The sequence below is a fragment of the Myotis daubentonii genome, chromosome 19 (genome assembly GCF_963259705.1).
Source record: "Myotis daubentonii chromosome 19, mMyoDau2.1, whole genome shotgun sequence".
NCBI classification, from domain to species: domain Eukaryota; kingdom Metazoa; phylum Chordata; class Mammalia; order Chiroptera; family Vespertilionidae; genus Myotis; species Myotis daubentonii.
Window position 1 is genome coordinate 26590950 of NC_081858.1, and position 17750 is coordinate 26608699.

General features: G+C 53.2%; 2 protein-coding genes and 1 non-coding gene across 5 annotated transcripts in view; 1 reads left to right on the forward strand and 2 right to left on the reverse strand.

Annotated features, from left to right (window-relative positions):
- Window positions 1–7914, forward strand: part of LIMK2 (LIM domain kinase 2) — a 57133-nt gene extending 49219 nt beyond the window's left edge. For both annotated transcript variants that reach the window (XM_059676898.1, XM_059676899.1), the window contains 4 exons: window positions 653–827; window positions 1618–1673; window positions 2896–3053; window positions 6203–7914. In XM_059676898.1, coding sequence (XP_059532881.1) covers window positions 653–827; window positions 1618–1673; window positions 2896–3053; window positions 6203–6347 — 534 coding nt within the window. In that variant the 3' untranslated portion in view covers window positions 6348–7914. The remainder of the gene's footprint in view (window positions 1–652; window positions 828–1617; window positions 1674–2895; window positions 3054–6202) is intronic.
- A 710-nt stretch (window positions 7915–8624) lies between these two features.
- On the reverse strand, window positions 8625–16497 carry PIK3IP1 (phosphoinositide-3-kinase interacting protein 1). Of its 2 annotated transcripts, XM_059676902.1 has the most exons (7): window positions 16163–16497; window positions 15220–15336; window positions 14996–15115; window positions 13986–14186; window positions 13806–13884; window positions 12816–12928; window positions 10502–10658 (listed from the first exon to the last, which is right to left on the reverse strand). In XM_059676902.1, the coding sequence occupies exons 1-7, from the start codon at window positions 16245–16247 to the stop codon at window positions 10645–10647; spliced, it is 729 nt and encodes a 242-aa protein (XP_059532885.1). In that variant the 5' UTR covers window positions 16248–16497; the 3' UTR covers window positions 10502–10644. The 2 variants fall into 2 exon arrangements, with proteins under 2 accessions (XP_059532886.1, XP_059532885.1); XM_059676903.1 differs by lacking the exon at window positions 12816–12928 and having other exon boundaries at window positions 8625–10658; window positions 16163–16358.
- On the reverse strand, window positions 9679–9786 carry LOC132222320 (U6 spliceosomal RNA). Its single transcript, XR_009450189.1, has one exon. It is a non-coding gene; the product is annotated as a U6 spliceosomal RNA (small nuclear RNA).
- Window positions 16498–17750: the final 1253 nt, after the last annotated feature.

A 17750-nucleotide genomic window follows, 5' to 3' on the forward strand; every position in this document is an offset into this window, starting at 1 on the left:
GAGCCACACCAGGGCCCCCAGAGCTATTTGAAGAGCTTTTCTCCTCAAGTCCCCCCCGCTGACTGCCTCCACCTTGTCTTTTTTCTGTCTTATCCTGATTCTAGCCATGGCCTTAAATCTTTTGGGGAAGGCTTGGTGGATGTGACTCAGTTGGTTGAGTGTCGTCTCATGCACCAAATGTCACCTGTTAGATTCCCAGTCAGTAACATGCCTGGGTTGTAGCGCGATCCCCAGTGAGGGGCGTGCAGGAGGCAACCAATGGATGTTTCTCTCTCTCTCTCCTTCTCTCCCCTTCTCCCTTCATTTTTCCCTAAATTCAATAAAAACATGTTTAAAAATATTTTGGGGGACAAGGCAGGATGGGGGACAAACAAAACGAAAGAAATCCCCTGCCCTGCCTCTGAGTCCCACTCTCTAGTTCTCAGAGCCTTCCCCCTCCAGGCTCCAGGGGCTCTGCTGCAAGCACTCCCAGGTCTCGGGAATCTGCTGTGTGGAGATACCAAACTGTTAGCAAACAAAATGCTGATCCTTTCTGTCAGTGAGGACTTCAGCTGGGACTCATTCTCCTTTGCTGCCCATCTTTTCTCTCCTTCTCAATGACTCCGCTTAGAAATGTCCCCACCAAGTCCTGACCTGGCCCTTGTCCCACCAGGACAAGACCGTGGTGGTGGCAGACTTTGGGCTGTCACGGCTCATAGTAGAGGAGAGGAAAAAGCCCCCAGTGGAGAAGGCCACCAGCAAGAAGCGAACGCTGCGCAAAAATGACCGCAAGAAGCGCTACACGGTGGTGGGGAACCCCTACTGGATGGCCCCTGAGATGCTGAATGGTGAGAATGGGTGCCCTGAGGGGCCATGCCTCCCGAGGGGCGTGGGGGGCCACTTCTCACAGCAGAGCCCTGGGAGCTCCCGGGGAGGCCTGTGAAGGGTACGGCCAAGTTCCCAGAGCTGAAGGCTGCATTTCTATCCCTCGCCAGACAGACGGGGCCTCATAAACTCCTTCCTCCCTGGGCGCAGGCCCACGAGCTAGTCAGTGTCCCACCCGAGGTTTAGGGTGAGGTCTGGCTGAGGCTTTTGTGCCCCAAGGGTAGGTGAGGGCCCGGGCTACCTACTGCCTGATTCAGCCTTTCCTTCTCTCTCTGTGCTGAGAACTGAAGTGTGGCGCCCTCTTGTGGATAATGCTCACACCAGCCAGAGGTGCTGGCTGGGAGTCTTGAAACCCACAGGATTGTGAGGCCTCAGAAATGAATGGTCTGATACAACCCTTTTTGGAATCTGAGGCCCAGAGAAGCTCAGTGGTTTGCCCCAGGAGCACACAGCTGGCTAACAGTAGAGTCCAGGTGAACCCAGGTCCTGTGCTCTCTCACGGTCCCGCACTCTCTCACGGTCCCGCACCGTTTCGTCATGGGCAGTGTTGGTTTATAACATCCTTCCAAGGCAGCTCACCCAGGGCCGAGGAAAGGCTACTTCCAGGTGGTCCCAGTCCCGGGACGCCTTCGGGGCGTCCCCACGGATCCTGTTCTAGTCCTGGTTCTCGGAGGTGGCCTGGCTTGGCCCGAGACTCGGTGCAGAGCAGGTAAGGGACCAAACCTAACAGCCCGCTCTCCTGTGTTCCCCAAGGAAAGAGCTACGACGAGACGGTGGATGTCTTCTCTTTCGGGATCGTTCTCTGCGAGGTGAGCTCCCGCACGTAGGCAAGGCCTGAGGCAGCAGGCCGAGCAGCTCTGCCCTGCCTCCTCCGAACGGAGGCTCCTCCTCCGAAAGATGAGTAACTCGCCATAAAGTCAACACGAGTGTAGGGTCACCTGGTTCATGACACGTCTCTCGCCACAGTCGGATTGCATTGGTCCCATAGGCTGGGGCAGGATTTTTTTCAGGTGAGAAAACAGTCTCAGAAAGGGAGAGTGGCTTGCTCTTCGTCACACGGTCAATAAGGGGCAGGCCAGACATGGAACTCCACTAGGAAAGGCAGATTGTTCATGTGGCCGCCTGTCTAGCCCGAGGCAACCTTTCCCCCTGCCCTCAGCCTGGAAGTGGAAGCAGCCACTCCAGGAAGTGCCAGCCCGTCCAGCGCAGTGCTAGGCACTGGAGGGGACAGAGTGAGTCCTGGGAACAGTCCTGCCCTTAGGAGCTTAGTTCAGTCGATCTCGAAGCAGTCGGCCCAACACATACATTCAAGGGTTTCTGTAATTCCTACAAAGTGGTGAGTGAAAGGGAGACAACGGACGATTGGAATAATGAAGAAAGGTTCTTTTAAAAATTGTTATTTTTTAAAATTTATTTCAGAGAGGAAGGGAGAGGGAGAGAGAGATAGAAACATCAGTGATGAGAGAGAACCATTGACTGGCTGCCTCCTGCATGCCCCCTACTGGGGATAGAGCCTGAAACCCGGGCATGTGCCCTTGAACAGAATCGAACCCAGGACGCTTCAGTCCGCAGGCTGACGCTCTATCCACTGAGCCAAACCGGCTAGAGCAAAAATTGTTTTCTTTAATAGAGATCAATTGAGTATCTACTGTGTATAAAGCAGTAGGCTGGTGCCATAGGATTTCAGACATGCATCAGACCCAGCCCCTCATTTCACAGAGCCTGAACTCTGGCAGGGGACACTGCAGGGCAGGGGGGGATATGTGGAAACTGCCCCTCCAGATTCGGAACACTGTGCTTCCACTGCAGTAAGACGTTCTAAACCCTCCTCAGTATTCAGACTCTCAGTCAGAAGACAAGTCTGGATCAACAAGACTTCGAGAGGCAGGGCTGGGGAGGGTGGCTCTTTAACCTCAGTTTTCATCTTCCTCTTCTGCCCGTGCTTCCTGTGCACGCGCCAGCATCCCTCTCCCCTACCATGGGCCGCACCCTCCATAGTCCCTGTCTGACCAGCCACCTTCTCGCCTGCAGATCATCGGGCAGGTGTATGCAGATCCTGACTGCCTGCCCCGCACACTGGACTATGGCCTCAACGTGAAGCTTTTCTGGGAGAAGTTTGTCCCCACAGACTGCCCCCCAGCCTTCTTCCCTCTGGCCACCATCTGCTGCAAACTGGAGCCCGAGAGCAGGTTGGTATCCGCCCCTTTGCCCCAGCCCACAAGGTCCTGGGAGGCTTGCCCCGCCTATGGCTGTCCCCATGCCCTTCCCAGGCACAGGGGTGGCGGAAGCTTGAGCTCAAGGATGTGACTGTCAACCACTGAAGGCACCAGACAGCTGACATACCAGGTGGGGAGTGGGGAGGATGAGGGCACAGTTGCAAGTGACCTGGGTGTAACACAGAGACACAGCCATTAAAAGGAATTTTAACAGAACTCACCCCAACCTATACCTTTCTACCAGAATAAGTGTCTTCATGTCTCTATACTCCCCTGTCCATGTTCACACACACCACACACACATTTTTTATAGATTTATGATCTCAGATAGAGAAAAAAAATTTATTTTACCCTGTATTTTCCTTGTTACTACCCAGGCTTCCTGTTTAGCATTTTTGTTAACTACATGAAGTTCTATTCTAGGAAACTCTCTGAACATATTGTAATATACATAATGTAGATGTTCAGGTTTTTCCAGTTTCTCTTTGCAGTAGGTATTACTACAGTGAGCATCTTCATGCATTTAGCTAATTTCTTCCTTGAAAGAAATCTTTTTAAAATTACTTTCATTTCCTCAAGTTATAACTTTCATTATTACCAAAGTTACCCCGGAAATTTTCAAGTTTATGCATTAGAAACCTAGAATCTTTGTGCTTTTTTTCTGCTAACAAAAATCCTGTTTCTTTTAAAAGACAGATTCACACACTACCAAAATACCTAGCACGGGAATTATGTATCTTCTGTAACAGCGATGGTGAACCTATGACACGCGTGTCAGAGGTGACACGCGAACTCATTTTTTTGGTTGATTTTTCTTTGTTAAATGGCATTTAAATATATAAAATAAATATCAAAAATATAAGTCTTTATTTTACTATGGTTGCAAAGATCAAAAAATTTCTATATGTGACACGGCACCAGAGTTAAGTTAGGGTTTTTCAAAATGCTGACACGCCGAGCTCAAAAGGTTCGCCATCACTGTTCTATAATCTCCTAATTAATGTGTCCCTCAACACACTCCTCACTCCCCAACTCCATCTCCCCAAGGTAACCAGTTGGCACATAATCTTTATTTTTAAACTAGTGGCCCGGTGCACGGATTCATGCACATTGAAAGAAAATTAATTAGTAGAAATACTTTAATATCGCTGTTTACCCTTTCTCTATAATAGAAGTATCAGAGATGAAAGAAAATTAGTAAAATGTATGTGAAAATAATATATAAATTGATTAATAAATAAACAATAATAACATAGCAACAACCCCGGGAGGTTGGCCAGCCAGGGAGGGACCACAGGAGGGCTCCAGGGCATGTCCAGCCTGTCTCACCCAGTCCCCATCGGCCAAACCCCAGCAGCAGTAACCTTCCGGTCAGAGCGTCTGCCCCCTTGTGGTCAGTGCACATCATAGCGACTGGTCGAATGGTCAGAAATTTAGTATATTAATATATGCAGATGATTTATAAAAGTCCGCTGTAGCGTCGGGATTGGCTGGTGGGAGGCTCTAAATCTTGTTCCTTCATGGGCCCAAAGACCACAGTCCTTTAGTATAATACACCAGAATAAGAGCAGGAGGAAAAGATGTGAAGCTGTACAATATTTGTTTGGTAATACCCCTTCTCAGTCATTCTAAATGTGTCTGTCTTGCATTAAAAAATATTTACGGAGTGCCTGCCATGTGCTAGATTTGTCCTAAGCACGTGGTTACAGTGGTGAACAAAACGAAGGTGCCTTCCCTCCTGGGACTCACATTCCAGCAAAGAGAGACCAACTGTACTGAATATCAGAAAGTGACAAAGGCTATGAACAAAATGTCAAGGAGAGACAGTTGTTTGGGACACAAGTCATTCTATTTTTTTAAATGTATTTTATTGATTTTTTTTTTTTACAGAGAAGAAGGGAGAGGGATAGAGAGTTAGAAACATCAATCAGCTGCCTCCTGCACATTCTCTACTGGGGATGTGCCCGCAACCAAAGTACATGCCCTTGACCGGAATCAAACCTGGGACCTTTCAGTCTGCAGGCCGACGCTCTATCCACTGAGCCAAACCTGTCAGGGCCACAAGTTGTCATTTTAAATATGGTGGTCAGAGTAGGCTGAGAAGGTGACGAGATGTTTGAGTAGACATGGAGGAGGCGGGGGAGGAAGCCTGAGATGTCGCAGGGCCCCAGGGCACCTAAGCTGTTTGCTTTTCCCTGGGGAGAGTTGCTGCACCTATGAAATGCCCTTCCCAGGCAGATGCAATGGTGTGGAAACAGTCTGAGGACTGGAAAGGATCTTTGAAAAGGCACTTAAGTCCTGGACTGGGTAGCTCAGTTGGTTAGCAGCGGTCGCCAACCTTTCGGACCTCACAGACCACCAATGGTCCGCAGACCACCGGTTGGTGACCGCTGAGTTAGAGCATTGACCCGATACGCCACCGTTGTAGGTTCCATCCCCAGTTGGGGCACATACAAGAGTTAACCAATGAATGCATAAATAAGCGAACAACAAATCTATGTTCCTCTCTCCCTCTCCCTGTCTCTCTCTTTCCTCTCTCCTTCTCTCTCTAAAATCAATGAATGGATTTTTTTAATAAAAAGGCACTTAGGCCTGGCCAGCGTGGCTCAGTGGTTGAGCATCGATCTATGAACCAGGAGATCACAGTTCAATTCCCAGTCAGGGTACCTGCCTGGGTTATGGGCTCAATTCCCAGTGTGTGGTGTGCAGGTGGCAGCCAATCAATGATTCTCTCTCATCACTGATGTTTCTCTCTCTCTCTCTCCCCTCCCTCCCTTCCTCTCTGAAATCAATAAAAATATATTTTTAAAAATGAAAAGAAAATTTTAAAGACACTTAGTCCAATCCCACCTTTAATGATTGAGTTTTCTCCAAGACATGGGAGGAGCTTTTTTTCTCCTGCACTTTCTGTTTCTCCGCTGTCCCTTAGAACCAGACCAGCCTTCTCACGGTGTTATCTCTAACCTTTACAGCAATCCTGTTTCCCATGGAGGCACAAGGGCAAGGGGCTTGCCCAAGGTCAGATAATTAGAAAGTGGTGAAGCCACAGGCCTGGGTGCTTTCCACACCACCCCATGGCCCTACCCATGTTTCACCTGCCTCCAACCCCCTTGTCTTTCTAGACCGGCATTCTCAAAACTGGAGGACTCCTTTGAGGCCCTCTCCCTGTACCTGGGAGAGCTGGGCATCCCGCTGCCTGCCGAGCTGGAGGAGCTGGACCACACTGTGAGCGTGCAGTACGGCCTGACCCGGGACTCGCCCCCCTAGCCCTGGCCCAGCCCCCTGCTGTGGGCAGGGCCATCCCAGCTTCCTGTGGATTGGCAGCTTGTTTAGAAGCAGAACAAGCCATCCCTACTACCTCCCCAGGAGGCGAGCCGGGCGCAGCACCAGGGAAATGCCCCTCCACACGTTTTGGGGCCTGGTTACTGTCTGTACATCCAACACTCGCCTGAAAGCTGTGAAGAAGAAGAAAAAAACAGGCTGGTCCTGGGCCAGGAGGAATCTGTTACTCGTGACCTCTCGGGAATTCCCTGGGATTCCAGGCTCTTGCTTACACTAATCAGCGTGATCTGGACCTGCCAGGCAGGATTCCAGGGTGAACCAGCCGCTGGGCTCCGAGGTCTCGGGTCCAGCTGGGGACTGGAGCACTTCAAGCGGCCGGTCGGTCGGTCGGTTTGTCGGGTGGATGAGAGCAAGACTGGGGGCCAGGCTGCAACCCAAGGATGTGAACTGACAGTGGTGCTACCCTCCTTTCACTCCATGTCCCGCCCTTCCCTGGACAGGTCGAGGCAACAGGTTTCGAAGAGGCCCTTACTTTGTGGTGGAACTGGCCAGGAATCCAGGGAAGGGCCGGTTTCTGTTCACCTGCCAGGCCACGTCAACGCGAGGGGGAGCTTTCGCCTCATGTTCTCACACTGCACTGCCGGAGACTGGCTGAGAACTTGTGCATCGGCATCTGTGCCTGCAACAGGAAGTCACCCACCTGCAGGAAGAGGCTGGGGCAGAAAAGAAAGAGGCTCTGCCCTCCAGAAAGCCCCTATCCTGGCTGCTGTCCCTCAGCCTGAGACAGGTTGCCTGGAGCTGGATGGATTCTGGAGGAGAGTATGGCTTGTCACGAGCCCGGTGTGTGAGGCTGGGGGAGTGGGGATCTCAGCGGCAGCCACTGCCCACCCTTCACCGTGCCGAGGTCCAGGCACCACTTGGGCGGGAAAAGGAGGTGGCGGAGTCCCAGGGCTCAGATGCTGGGGAGACAGCTCCCTGAGCCGGGCCGTCTGTCTCGGACTTCCCCTGCTGGCTAGCCCACCTCACCAGCTCCTGGCTGCAGCCTCCTGAGCCGCAGCCATGAGTGCTGACCAGCCCTGGGGGCAGCCTCTACCCTTGGCTCCCAGAACTCCAGGGACTCAACACAAGTAGACTTGTCTCCCCCTAAGTGTCTGTGAGCGAGCTTGCGCCATATTTAACACGTTGGGAATGGGTTTGGGATATTACTGCGATGTGTGGCGGTTGTGTTGGGGGTGGGAGGGAGGAGGTGGGTGGGAGCGATTCAGGAGAGTGGTTGCTGTTAATACTATCCTGTTTTATGTGTTGGGTGATATGTGAAATACTCTTCATAGACCTGATGAGTTGTGGGATTAGATGTCATCTCTGGTTACGTGACACAGGCCGCACGTCTGTGTGGAGTGTGCTAGCTTGTGGGGTTGAGCCCTGGGCTCCCAGCAGCAGCAAGGTCCGCGCTGTGTGGCTGGCTGTGCCTCAGCTGCCCCCTGCAAGCGTGGGAGCGGTGGGCCCAGGTTGGGCCGTTGAGCAGACCAAATAAATTAAGCCGTTAACATAACCGACGACACTGAGAGTAAAATGTGACTTGGGGTCTGGCTCAGGGAGATACACGTCGGGGGTCTGCTGGCCTGTCTGCCAGGAAGAGCAAGGCCTCCCCTGCTCCCTTCCAGAGGAAATGCTACTGGCCTGTCCAGGTCCGGGTCACGTGACTCCCCACAGCGGGGGAGTTCTCACGCTCCCTAGTTCCCATCCCCTCCCCTAGTGTAGACACCAACCTGCTCCAGAGAACATGCTCATCCCGCCAGAAGCAGCCCAGTCCTTAAAGCAGGTCTGACTCCCACCTACCAGCTGAGTCGCTCCTTCAGGGCCCTACACGCCCATCTTCTGCGTCTACTCCTTAAGCCTGGCTGTCGTAGCGTCCTCTCCACAGGGCTGGGTGCCCCTTGCTGATAGAACTGTCCAGTGTCTGGCCATGGGCAGAGATCACGGGGTGTTCTAGAGGCTGAGAAACCATTACTCCAAGTCCAACAGACACTCCCAGTGGTAGCTGTTCTTGGAGCCCTAGGAGTTGCCCCCATGGGGACGTTCTCAGCTCAGAGCGGTTCCTGGCAGCCCAAGGACTCATCCCCCTCTGCACACCCATCCCTCCTATGGCTACTACAGGACTCCCTCCCCCCCCCCCCCCCGCCAGCCCCAGCCAAGGGCGGCCTGGATGTTGAACTACCTCCACCTCGGAAAGAATGCCGAGGGGCAAAGAATTTGCAGTGACCACCGCCCATTGAGATGCCCGCACACTCATCTTTACGGCAGCTTCACCGTGGAAGATTCCTGGGGGTGACTGCGGTCACCAACCCTTCTACGGTGGCCACTTCCCAGGGACAGGCCCGGGCCAGACAGTGTTGACAAGGTAACCAAACGTTCCTCAACTCATGGGAGGAGTATTTCCGACACCCCACAGACTTGGTAATGTGCAGTCCTTTCTTTTTTAAAAAATTTATTTATACAAGTAAAATGCAGAGCAATTTCCTGCGCTTTATATGCAAGTGTCAGAATGAGGTATATAAAACATGTACACAGAGAAATGTTTTCATAGAAAAGTAGAAACCAGTGATGTTCTCTTCAGCATCACTGAACCCCAAAGGACCCCCTGAGGCCTGGGTTCCCTCAGCAAACCACCCCCAGGAACCACCTGCTAGAGAGAACGGGCCCCACAAACGCCCCCTCGCTCTCCATGTGGGGCAGTGGCAGGGCCCTGGGGCAGGAAGCTCTGTGGCATTGCTAAGGCCTCCAAATAGGACGTCAGGACTGGGAGGCCCTGCCGCGCCGCTGGCACAGTGTAGCACAGTGGGTGGGGAAACGTCGTCTCCTCTGGCCCATGCCGGTCACTTTATGACTTTGGGTGTCCCTTTCGCCCTCTGGGCTTGGGGAACCCTAGGGTCTCGTCCAATGGTTTCATGACTGTTTTACAAGTTAGGGGGCATGACCTCGCTCCATTGCCCCAACTGGGAAGTGCTGGCCTGGAGGCCACAGAGCCACCTGCAAACTCAGGCCAGGGCAGGGGCAAGCCCTAAAGAACCTCCTTACCTCGCCTCTGAGCGTAGTCTCCAGGTTAACCTCTCAGAGGCAGCTCACAAGGCCCCACAGTATAATTCCCACAGGTAAGCTGTTGTCTTAACCCCACAAAAGGAAGAGATGGCTGTCCACCTCGGAGAGAGGCTGTCTGGGGGGCACCAGGCCCACCTCAGGTCCTGTGCGGCCTGAGGCATCCTTCACCCTCTTCCTAAGCGAAATGTTCAGTGCAATCCTGCCTTTCTTTTTTTAAAAAAATACGGAACGCTTCACGGATTTGATTGTCATCCTTGTGCAGGGGCCATGCTAAATCTTCTCTGTATCGTTCCAATTTTAGTATATGTGTTACCAAAGCGAGCGCCTTCCTTTCAAAACAGGAAGTCACTGGGCCTAGCCTGGCCACTACTGTCAAGGCATGTCACCGCCGGCAAGTTGGGGCACACCTAGTACCCCCAGCCTGGATCCCATTCTCAACCCACACTTTTGATTATTGTACAAACTCATTTCTGGTTCTCAGAGGTCAGTAGGGAGTTCCATCCCAATACTGTTTAAACTAAATACAGTTTTTTAAATGTTGCCTCTCAAACTGCTTGACCTGAACTATGAATAACAGCGTGCGCCACTCAAGCCTGCAGAGAACAAATGGAAAGGTGGAGACAGGCCACGCTAGATCATAAAGCTCAGAGGAGCCCAGGGGAGCTCCCTGTCCATCCCTGATTCAGTTCCAGGACACAGGCAGTGTCGCAAGCCCTTGTCAGCAGCACTGCTGTGGCAGCTGCCACTGTCCCCATCCACAGACAAAACCCTGCTCCAGGGGTTGGAGAAAGAGCATTGGTAGCAACCTACCCAACTTCGCCCTCAGTCAACAGTGCAACCCGCGTCTGTCTTAGGGTTCACCAAAAACCAAAAGGGAAAAAAAAAAGTGGGGGGAGGGTCTTAACCACAACAAAAAGTGTAGATCTTCCCAGCGGTAGGAGGGTAGGCCATCCTGCACCAGTGTCGGCACGGGGCTCCTGCCCATTGTGGGGGGCTCAGGCCCCAGGAGTGCCTGCCTGGCCCATAAGGGGGGCATCACCCTCCTGAGGGTCGACTGGAGTCTGACTGGTGTGGACCACAACGGTCTCATCCACGATCTCACAGGTGGCGTTGGTGAAGGCAGACAAGGGCAATGTGATTGGCTGCATCTCCCGCTCATACATTTTCTGGTCATACTGCTCTTTCAGGCCCTTCGCCCTGGCAAGAAAAGAGGGACGCGTTCAGGTTGTGTCTCTTGCATGGCTTTGCTCATTCGATGGGCCCAGGCAGGGCAGGTGCTAGCTGCAGTCACAGCAACCCAGTGGCTGACGTACTAGATTTCTCTCTTTTTTTAAATATATATATTTTTATTGACTTCAGACAGGAAGGGAGAGGGGAGAGAGAGAATGATGAGAGAGAATCATCTATCGGCTGCCTCCTTTACGACCCCTACTGGGGATCAAGCCCCCAACCCGGGCATGTGCCCTGACCCAGAATCAAACCCAGGACCCTTTAGTCCGCAGGCTGACACTCTATCCACTGAGCCAAACCGGCTAGAGCCAGACTTCCTTATTAAGAAAGCATGCAATAGCCGAAACCGGTTTGGCTCAGTGGATAGAGCGTCGGCCTGCGGACTGGAGGGTCCCAGGTTCGATTCCGGTCGGGGGCATGTGCCTGGGTTGCGGGCACATCCCCAGTGGGAGATGTGCAGGAGGCAGCTGATCAATGTTTCTCTCTCATCGATGTTTCTAGCTCTCTATCTCTCTCCCTTCCTCTCTGTAAAAAATCAATAAAATAAAAAAGAAAGAAAGCATGCAATAAATGTTGGCTGCTACTATAACTGTTTAACCTGATGGGTGCTCTGTTTACATTTAAAACTTATGATACTCTTGGGGTGGGTAGGTATGGTGTGTGTGGAGGAGGGATATATCCCCATTTCACAGTCAAGAAACCGAGGTGCAGAGTAGCAACATCTATACTCAACAGCTCTTTCCAAAACAGTCTTTTCTCTGATTCTGGGGAGAGCTTTTCTTTAGCCCAGGTGTGGTTTCCTGTCGTATAGTCTGTACTGTACTCAATGTACTTTTGCAGAGGAAAGGGAGGAGAGGGTCTTGTGGTTAGTACAGGGAGTCTGGTGACTCGTGCCTTGCCCTGAGTTTACCGTGCCTTGCCCTGAGTTTACCGGAAGGTAAATTCTAGGCCTCAAGGAAAGCACATGACAGTCTGGAGGAGTGAACCTGCAAGAAAGGCCTGGCCCCCTCACCGGCATGAGAACCCAGCTGGAGATGAAGAACATTTAGCCCCGGCCGGTTTGGCTCAGTGGATAAAGCATCCGCCTGGGGGACTGTAGGGTCGTGGGTTCGACTCCATCCTCGGAAAAATGTTTAGCCAGTTCACCTGGAGGCCTGGAAACGGTCACAAGATTGGAGGAGAGTCCACTGCAGCCGGTGGCTGAGGAAGGAGGGCTACACTCGGCCAACATGGTTTGATTCTGACCACAAATTGTAGGTCAGGGTCACCGCACCATTTCATCTAACGCTCTGAAATGAACAAGCCAACCGTCCCGCCAGCACATCCCAAGGGCAACAATCTTAGACTGGCAATCAGGAGACCCTGTCACTCGGGTCAGTACTTCCCCTCTCTGTACCTCTGCTTCCTGAATCACAGAAAACCAGAGAAGGAAGAAGGCTTGGCTTGGAGGGCACTAGTAAGAGTGCCCACATTTTACAGAAAAGAAAAACAGTTTATGACCACAGAGCTAAGCCGTCACATGCCTCAGTCACATGCCTTAGCTACAGCAATGCTCTGGGGCAGGAAATAGAAGCACCTTGCCCACAGTCACACAGATAGCGAGTTTGAGGCAGTGCTAAGAGTTGGCCCCACCAAATGCTAGGGGTGTGATCTCAGGCAAGGTACACCTCCTCTCTTATCCCAATTTCCTAATCTGTAAAAGGGGGAGGGGGGGTAATAGCAGCATTTGCCTCATAAAGGTGATGGTGAGAATGGAGTTACAGCCTGTAAACTGCTTGAAGCAATGTCTGGCATCTGCTGTTTCCTATCGTTGCTTTTGTTGTTACAAACACTTCCTTTTTTCATCTGTAAATGAGGAGACTGACTATGTATCACCTCTAAGGACACCTGAGGTTTATTTAATGCTGGCTGATCGACTGGGGCTACGGGCTCAGACATGGCCCTGGCCACTGGGAAATGCAGGCTACCATGTCATTTCCCTTACAGAAAGCCTCCTCAGACCCTGGAGCGGAATATTACACTCGGGGCTGAGGTCCCCTGATTTTGCCCAAGAATGGCAAACAATTTCCCCAAAGTCAGACAGTCCTGTAGAAAGGAATGCAACTTGGCCTTATCATGATGCACCTGTCACGGACTTTGATAGCCTTTCCACATGGTCGCTCAAACAAGCATTCCTCTTCCTGCTGCCCCAGCCACAGGTCACGTCCCCGAGTTCCCCAGGTAGCCTCGTTGGCTCCCTATGCGATGAGGAGTGAGTAAACAGGCTCTCTGTCCTCCAACTCACTTTCTTCCTCCTGTCCCAGAGGATATCCTTACGGCTCAGGAAATTCAGGCCCCAGTGGCAAAAGTGGTGGCTGGGGAGCTCTTTAGTAGCGGAGTTTTCTAGCTCCCAGAACGAGTGCAATCTCTGGATCCCTGCAGTGAGTGTGGGGCCTGATTTCTGCAATGCTACTCACGTCCACACCAGACACACCGGATTACACATCGGGGAATTGGGTGTCAGAAAAGCTGGGCTTCAATCCATGTTCTGCCACTCCCAGGCAGAGTGACCCTGGGTGAGTCACTTCACCTCTCTGACAAAGGTTTCCTCATCGGTACAATGGGGAATGAGAACTCCTACCTCACAAGGCTTTGGGGTGAGGAATAAAGGCATCAAAGGAAGGGGTTTGTGTACAAGGTCACCTGGTAAAGACTAGAACCAAGTGTCTACTAGACATCTTGAGCTGGTTTTCCCTTTTTCCACACCTCCCTTTCTTTTTCTTTTTTTGTTGTTACTCCTCACCCAAGGATATTTTTCCATTGTTTTTTAGAGAGAGTGGAAGGGAGAGACAGAGACAGAGAAGCATCAATGCGAGAGACACATGTCGATCGGTCGCCTTCACACGTGCCCCTACCAGGGACAGGAGTCCAGCCTGCAACCGAGGTACATGCCCTTGATGGGAACTGAACCCATGACCCTTCAGGCCGAAAGCCCACACTCTTTCCACTGAGCCAAACAGGCTAGGGCCTCACTTTTTTGGGGGGGGCGGGTAAGAATGCCATAAAGGAATCTGATTTGACTTTGTGTATCTTCCTCCCCTCCTCTGAGGGATGCCCAGAAGAGAAGCTACTGACCTCTTGTAGGTGTATCCAAAGATGATGCCAACTCCGATGGCAACGATGATCACTATCATGCCCATGCCCAGCACATTGCCTGCCAAGAACAGGACACAGGTCTGCATTAGCCATGCCCCGGACAATACGCAAACATTCCTTCATGAATCCCATATAAGGACAGGGGTGGAGCAGTCATACCCAGGATCCCCAAGTCCTTCTTCTCCTTGGAGTTCGCCCGGACCCCCTGCACGATCCCAATCACGGGCTGCAGAGTTGCGGCCTGGCTCCGGACGGACAGGGAATTGGCAGGAGCAAACAGCTGCCCCTCATCTCCACTTGGCACTGCAAACGCCTCCTCCGTTTCTGTCTTGGAGGTTGGCAGGTCCTGGGACACAGTTTCTGGAGGCGAAGTAAGTGGAAAACAACTCTCATCAGAGGGTGGTCGGAGTGATCGCCGCAGCCGAAGCTTCCTTCGCGTGTGCTGGGGGAGCTGAGGGATCCAGCTCAGAATGACCCGCACACACTGACACCAAACTCCCCTTTGGGCAAGGCCAGGCCTGCGAGGGCCACACCATCGCTGGGACAAGGCCAGTGTGAGGGGAAGGCCCTAAGAAAGGGCCTCTCCCGCCTCCCACAAGTCTTCATCTGTCCAAATCCTTGCCATCTTCCAACACCCAGCTCCATTGCCATCCTCTGCAAGCGTCTGCCAATCCCCAGGTTGCATCTTTACACGTATCCATTGGAGCCTAGAAAACTGTCTGGCTGCCTCGGGAGCAACAAGCCTGCGCCCCGGAATCTAAGAACCTGGGATTCAAATCTGAACGTTGCCATTCACTGCCTCCCTAAGTCACTTCTCTGAGGCTCGGATCCCCCCCAAATAACTTCTTCCCGCGGAGGGGGGTTGTGAGCAGAAGATAACACACAGCAGGGAACCCACAAACATTCAGTCAAGGCTGAACGGATCGCTAAGGGCGCCGGACCGGGCCCGAGGGAGCTGTCCCGCGGGGAACTCCCGGCCGCGAGGCTGGGCCTCGCCCCCTTCCGTTGTTTACAAGGCGCTCCCGGAAGCTGAGCTCACTCGGGGCGGCGGCAGCCAATGGGCTTTGCGCCCCGCGGCCTGGAGACAGTCCTGACCAATCAGAGGGCGCGGGGCCGGCGGGAGCGGCCGCCCCTCCACAGCGCCGGGCACGGGGGTCCCGAGTGGGTACCTGGGCAGCGCAGGTCTTCGCAAGGCCGCTTCTCGGGGGCGCCCGTCTCGCCGCTGACGTAACACCAGGGCCCGCGCGGGTCCCGGTCCGGGTTGCGGCAGTAGCTGTGGTTGCCGGCGCCTGAGAGGGGAGAGAAGGCGCCATGGGCCGGGGCTGAGGGCTGGGGGCCGGGGCCGGGACGGAGGCCGCCGCCCGCCGCCCTCCCGCCCGGGGCCGACACTCACCCGCCTCGGGGGCAGAGGCCAGGCGGCTGTGCGCATCCAGCCAGTTGAGGCAGCGGAGGCCCGGCGCCGGGGAGGACTGGTCTGCCCGGTACAGGTGGCCGCTGTCCGACAAGCAGCCTGTGAGGAAGAGGAGCCCCCTCAGACACTGGAGCCGGGGAGCTGGGGTGCCCTGGGCCGCGTGACCCTGGGCGCGTGGAAAACCGCGCCGGGGCTGCACGAAGCTCTCGCTGTTTTTTTTTTTTTTCTTTCTTTCTTTCTTTTTTTTTTTAAGCCGGAAAGCACTACACACGTGCCGAGGGTCGCTGTTCTGGACCGTGTGGCCCCCGAGGAGGAGAAGGCCTGGCTGGGGGTGTCGGTGCAGTGGGCAGCCAGGCCTGAAACTCATCCCCGTGTGGTCGTTCCACGTTACATAAACTCTGGTGGTGCCTTCTCCGCGGCTCTGGCCATCCCGCCCTAGGGACACTCCCTCCTGGGAGAAGGCTGCAAAAGCCTGGGCCCGGGCGGGCACCAGGGGAGCCTCGTACGCTGCCTGGAGGTAACTCCGAGCCCCCACTGCCCGCAGCAGGAGAGCCCCAGGAAGAGGCTGGGGGAGGAGGGCTAGTGCTCTGGCCACACCATCCCTGCGAGGCCTCTGCAAAAAAAAACAGGCCTCGGGGAGTAGGGGGAGAGGAACCCCCCCACCCCACCCCCAGTTGCATCCACTCATGAGCCACAGGCAAGAAAAAGGAAAGAGAAAGTAGCTACTTGCCTTTGTTCTTAATGGCAAAGATGGAGCTGCAAGCCCCCTGGCCAGGAAAAGAAGGGAGGGGGGGGGGAGTTTTCGTGGGACAACAGAAACCGGCTAAAAGCTTCCTTTCCTGTCATCTGTGAGGCCTGGGAAACGGGGGGCTTGCCCCTCACTGCTTCACTGAGTTGCTGCAGGAAAGAAAGATTGTCATCTTACCTCCAGATGCATAGGCTTCTGCGAGGAGCAGGTTGCTGAGGAGGAGTGTTTGCAGCCAGGCCAGCAGCATCCTCACCGCCTTCATCTTGCAGGTGATTGACCAGTTGGGGTCCCCTTGGTGGCAGTTGCAGCCTCGCGGTCCCAGCCTTGCAGCCAGACCTGCCCTTGTTATGCTCTTCTGGTAAACAGCCTCTCTTTAGAACTGGGAGCTTCCCAGCTCGCTTGCTGCAGGGAGGTGCTTTTATTTTCGCTGAAAGGCGCCCCCTGGCGACCTATGCCATGCAAGATCACTAACCCTGAGCCAAAAGAGGAAGGAGCTCCGCCAAGGGAAGAGGGGGGCAGAGAAACCCAGCCTGTGCTCCGCAGGGAATCCGTCTGAGACCTGCATCGGCTGCATCCGCAGGGCTCCTCACCTCCCCTGCTTCCCTCTGTGAGGGAACAGCAAGAGCAATTCTGTCAGGGGGCGTTATGGGGGTGGGGGTGGGGGTGGGGGGAGGTCTGGAAGTATAGCCCCACCCAGGCAGAACAACTTAGGGAGGACATGCTAGCTTCAACCAAGAGGGACTCCAAACCACAGAGAGGGCACAAATAACAGTATCCAGGTAGAAGTAACTCTTTATACCCCTTCATATACATATACATATATATCATATACATATACATATATATGTGTGTATAATTGATTTCAGAGAGGAAGGGAGAGATAGAAACATCAATGATGAGAGAGAATCATTGATCAGCTGCCTCCTGCACACACTCCCTACCGGGGATCAAGCCCACAACCCCAGGCATGTGCCCTGACTGGGAATTGAGCCCAGGACTTCTTGGTCCATGGGACAATGGTCAATCCACGGAGCCACACCAGCCGAGCTATACTCCTTATAAAAGAAAAAGGGCCCTTGTGGGTTATACATGTTTATGAACAGTAACTTTTAAAAACAAAAAACAAAAACCAGTATATCTTTGTCAGGTTCAGATCAGTCATATTCCTTTGCTTATATTTGGATTTTGGGGTGTCATATATAGTAGGAATACAGAAGGGGTCTTTTTAGTTGAAACTAAAGGAAGAGGCTGAGGAAGTGAGGGCTGTGCTCTGGCCACACCATCCATGCAAAGCCTCTATAAAGAAGAAGACTTAGGGAGTAGGGGAGATGAATCCCCAGTTCCATCCACTCATGAGCCACAGACAAGGGAAGGGAAAGTGGTTACTTGCCTTTGTTCTTTTTTTCAAAATCCTATATAATAAAAGGCAAATATGCAAATTGTCCCCTTGGGAGTTTGACCAACCAGGAGTTCGACCGCTCGCTATGATGTGCGCTGACCACCAGGGGGCGGCATGGAATGAAAGAAGGCCCCGGCCAGCAGCCGGAAGGCCCTAATCAGCCCTGATTGCCGGCCAGGCCTAGGGACCCTACCTGTGCACAAATTTCATGCACCAGGCCTCTAGTGTGTGTGTGTGTGTGTGTGTGTGTGTGTATTTCAGAGAGGAAGGGAGAGAGTGAGAGAGAGAAACATCAATGATGAGAGGAAATCATTGATTGCCCCTTGCACACCCCTTACTGGGGATCATGCCCTCAACCTGGGCATG

Excerpts from the sequence above, each read along its gene's own strand:
- PIK3IP1 (XM_059676903.1), bottom strand. The coding sequence starts at position 16,247 with ATGAAGGCGGTGAGGATGCTGCTGGCCTGGCTGCAAACACTCCTCCTC. Across the intron at positions 14,187-14,995 it reads CGAAGACCTGCGCTGCCCAG|AAACTGTGTCCCAGGACCTG; the intron begins GTACCCACTCGG and ends CTTCGCCTCCAG. Across the intron at positions 13,885-13,985 it reads GAAGGACTTGGGGATCCTGG|GCAATGTGCTGGGCATGGGC; the intron begins GTATGACTGCTC and ends TGTTCTTGGCAG.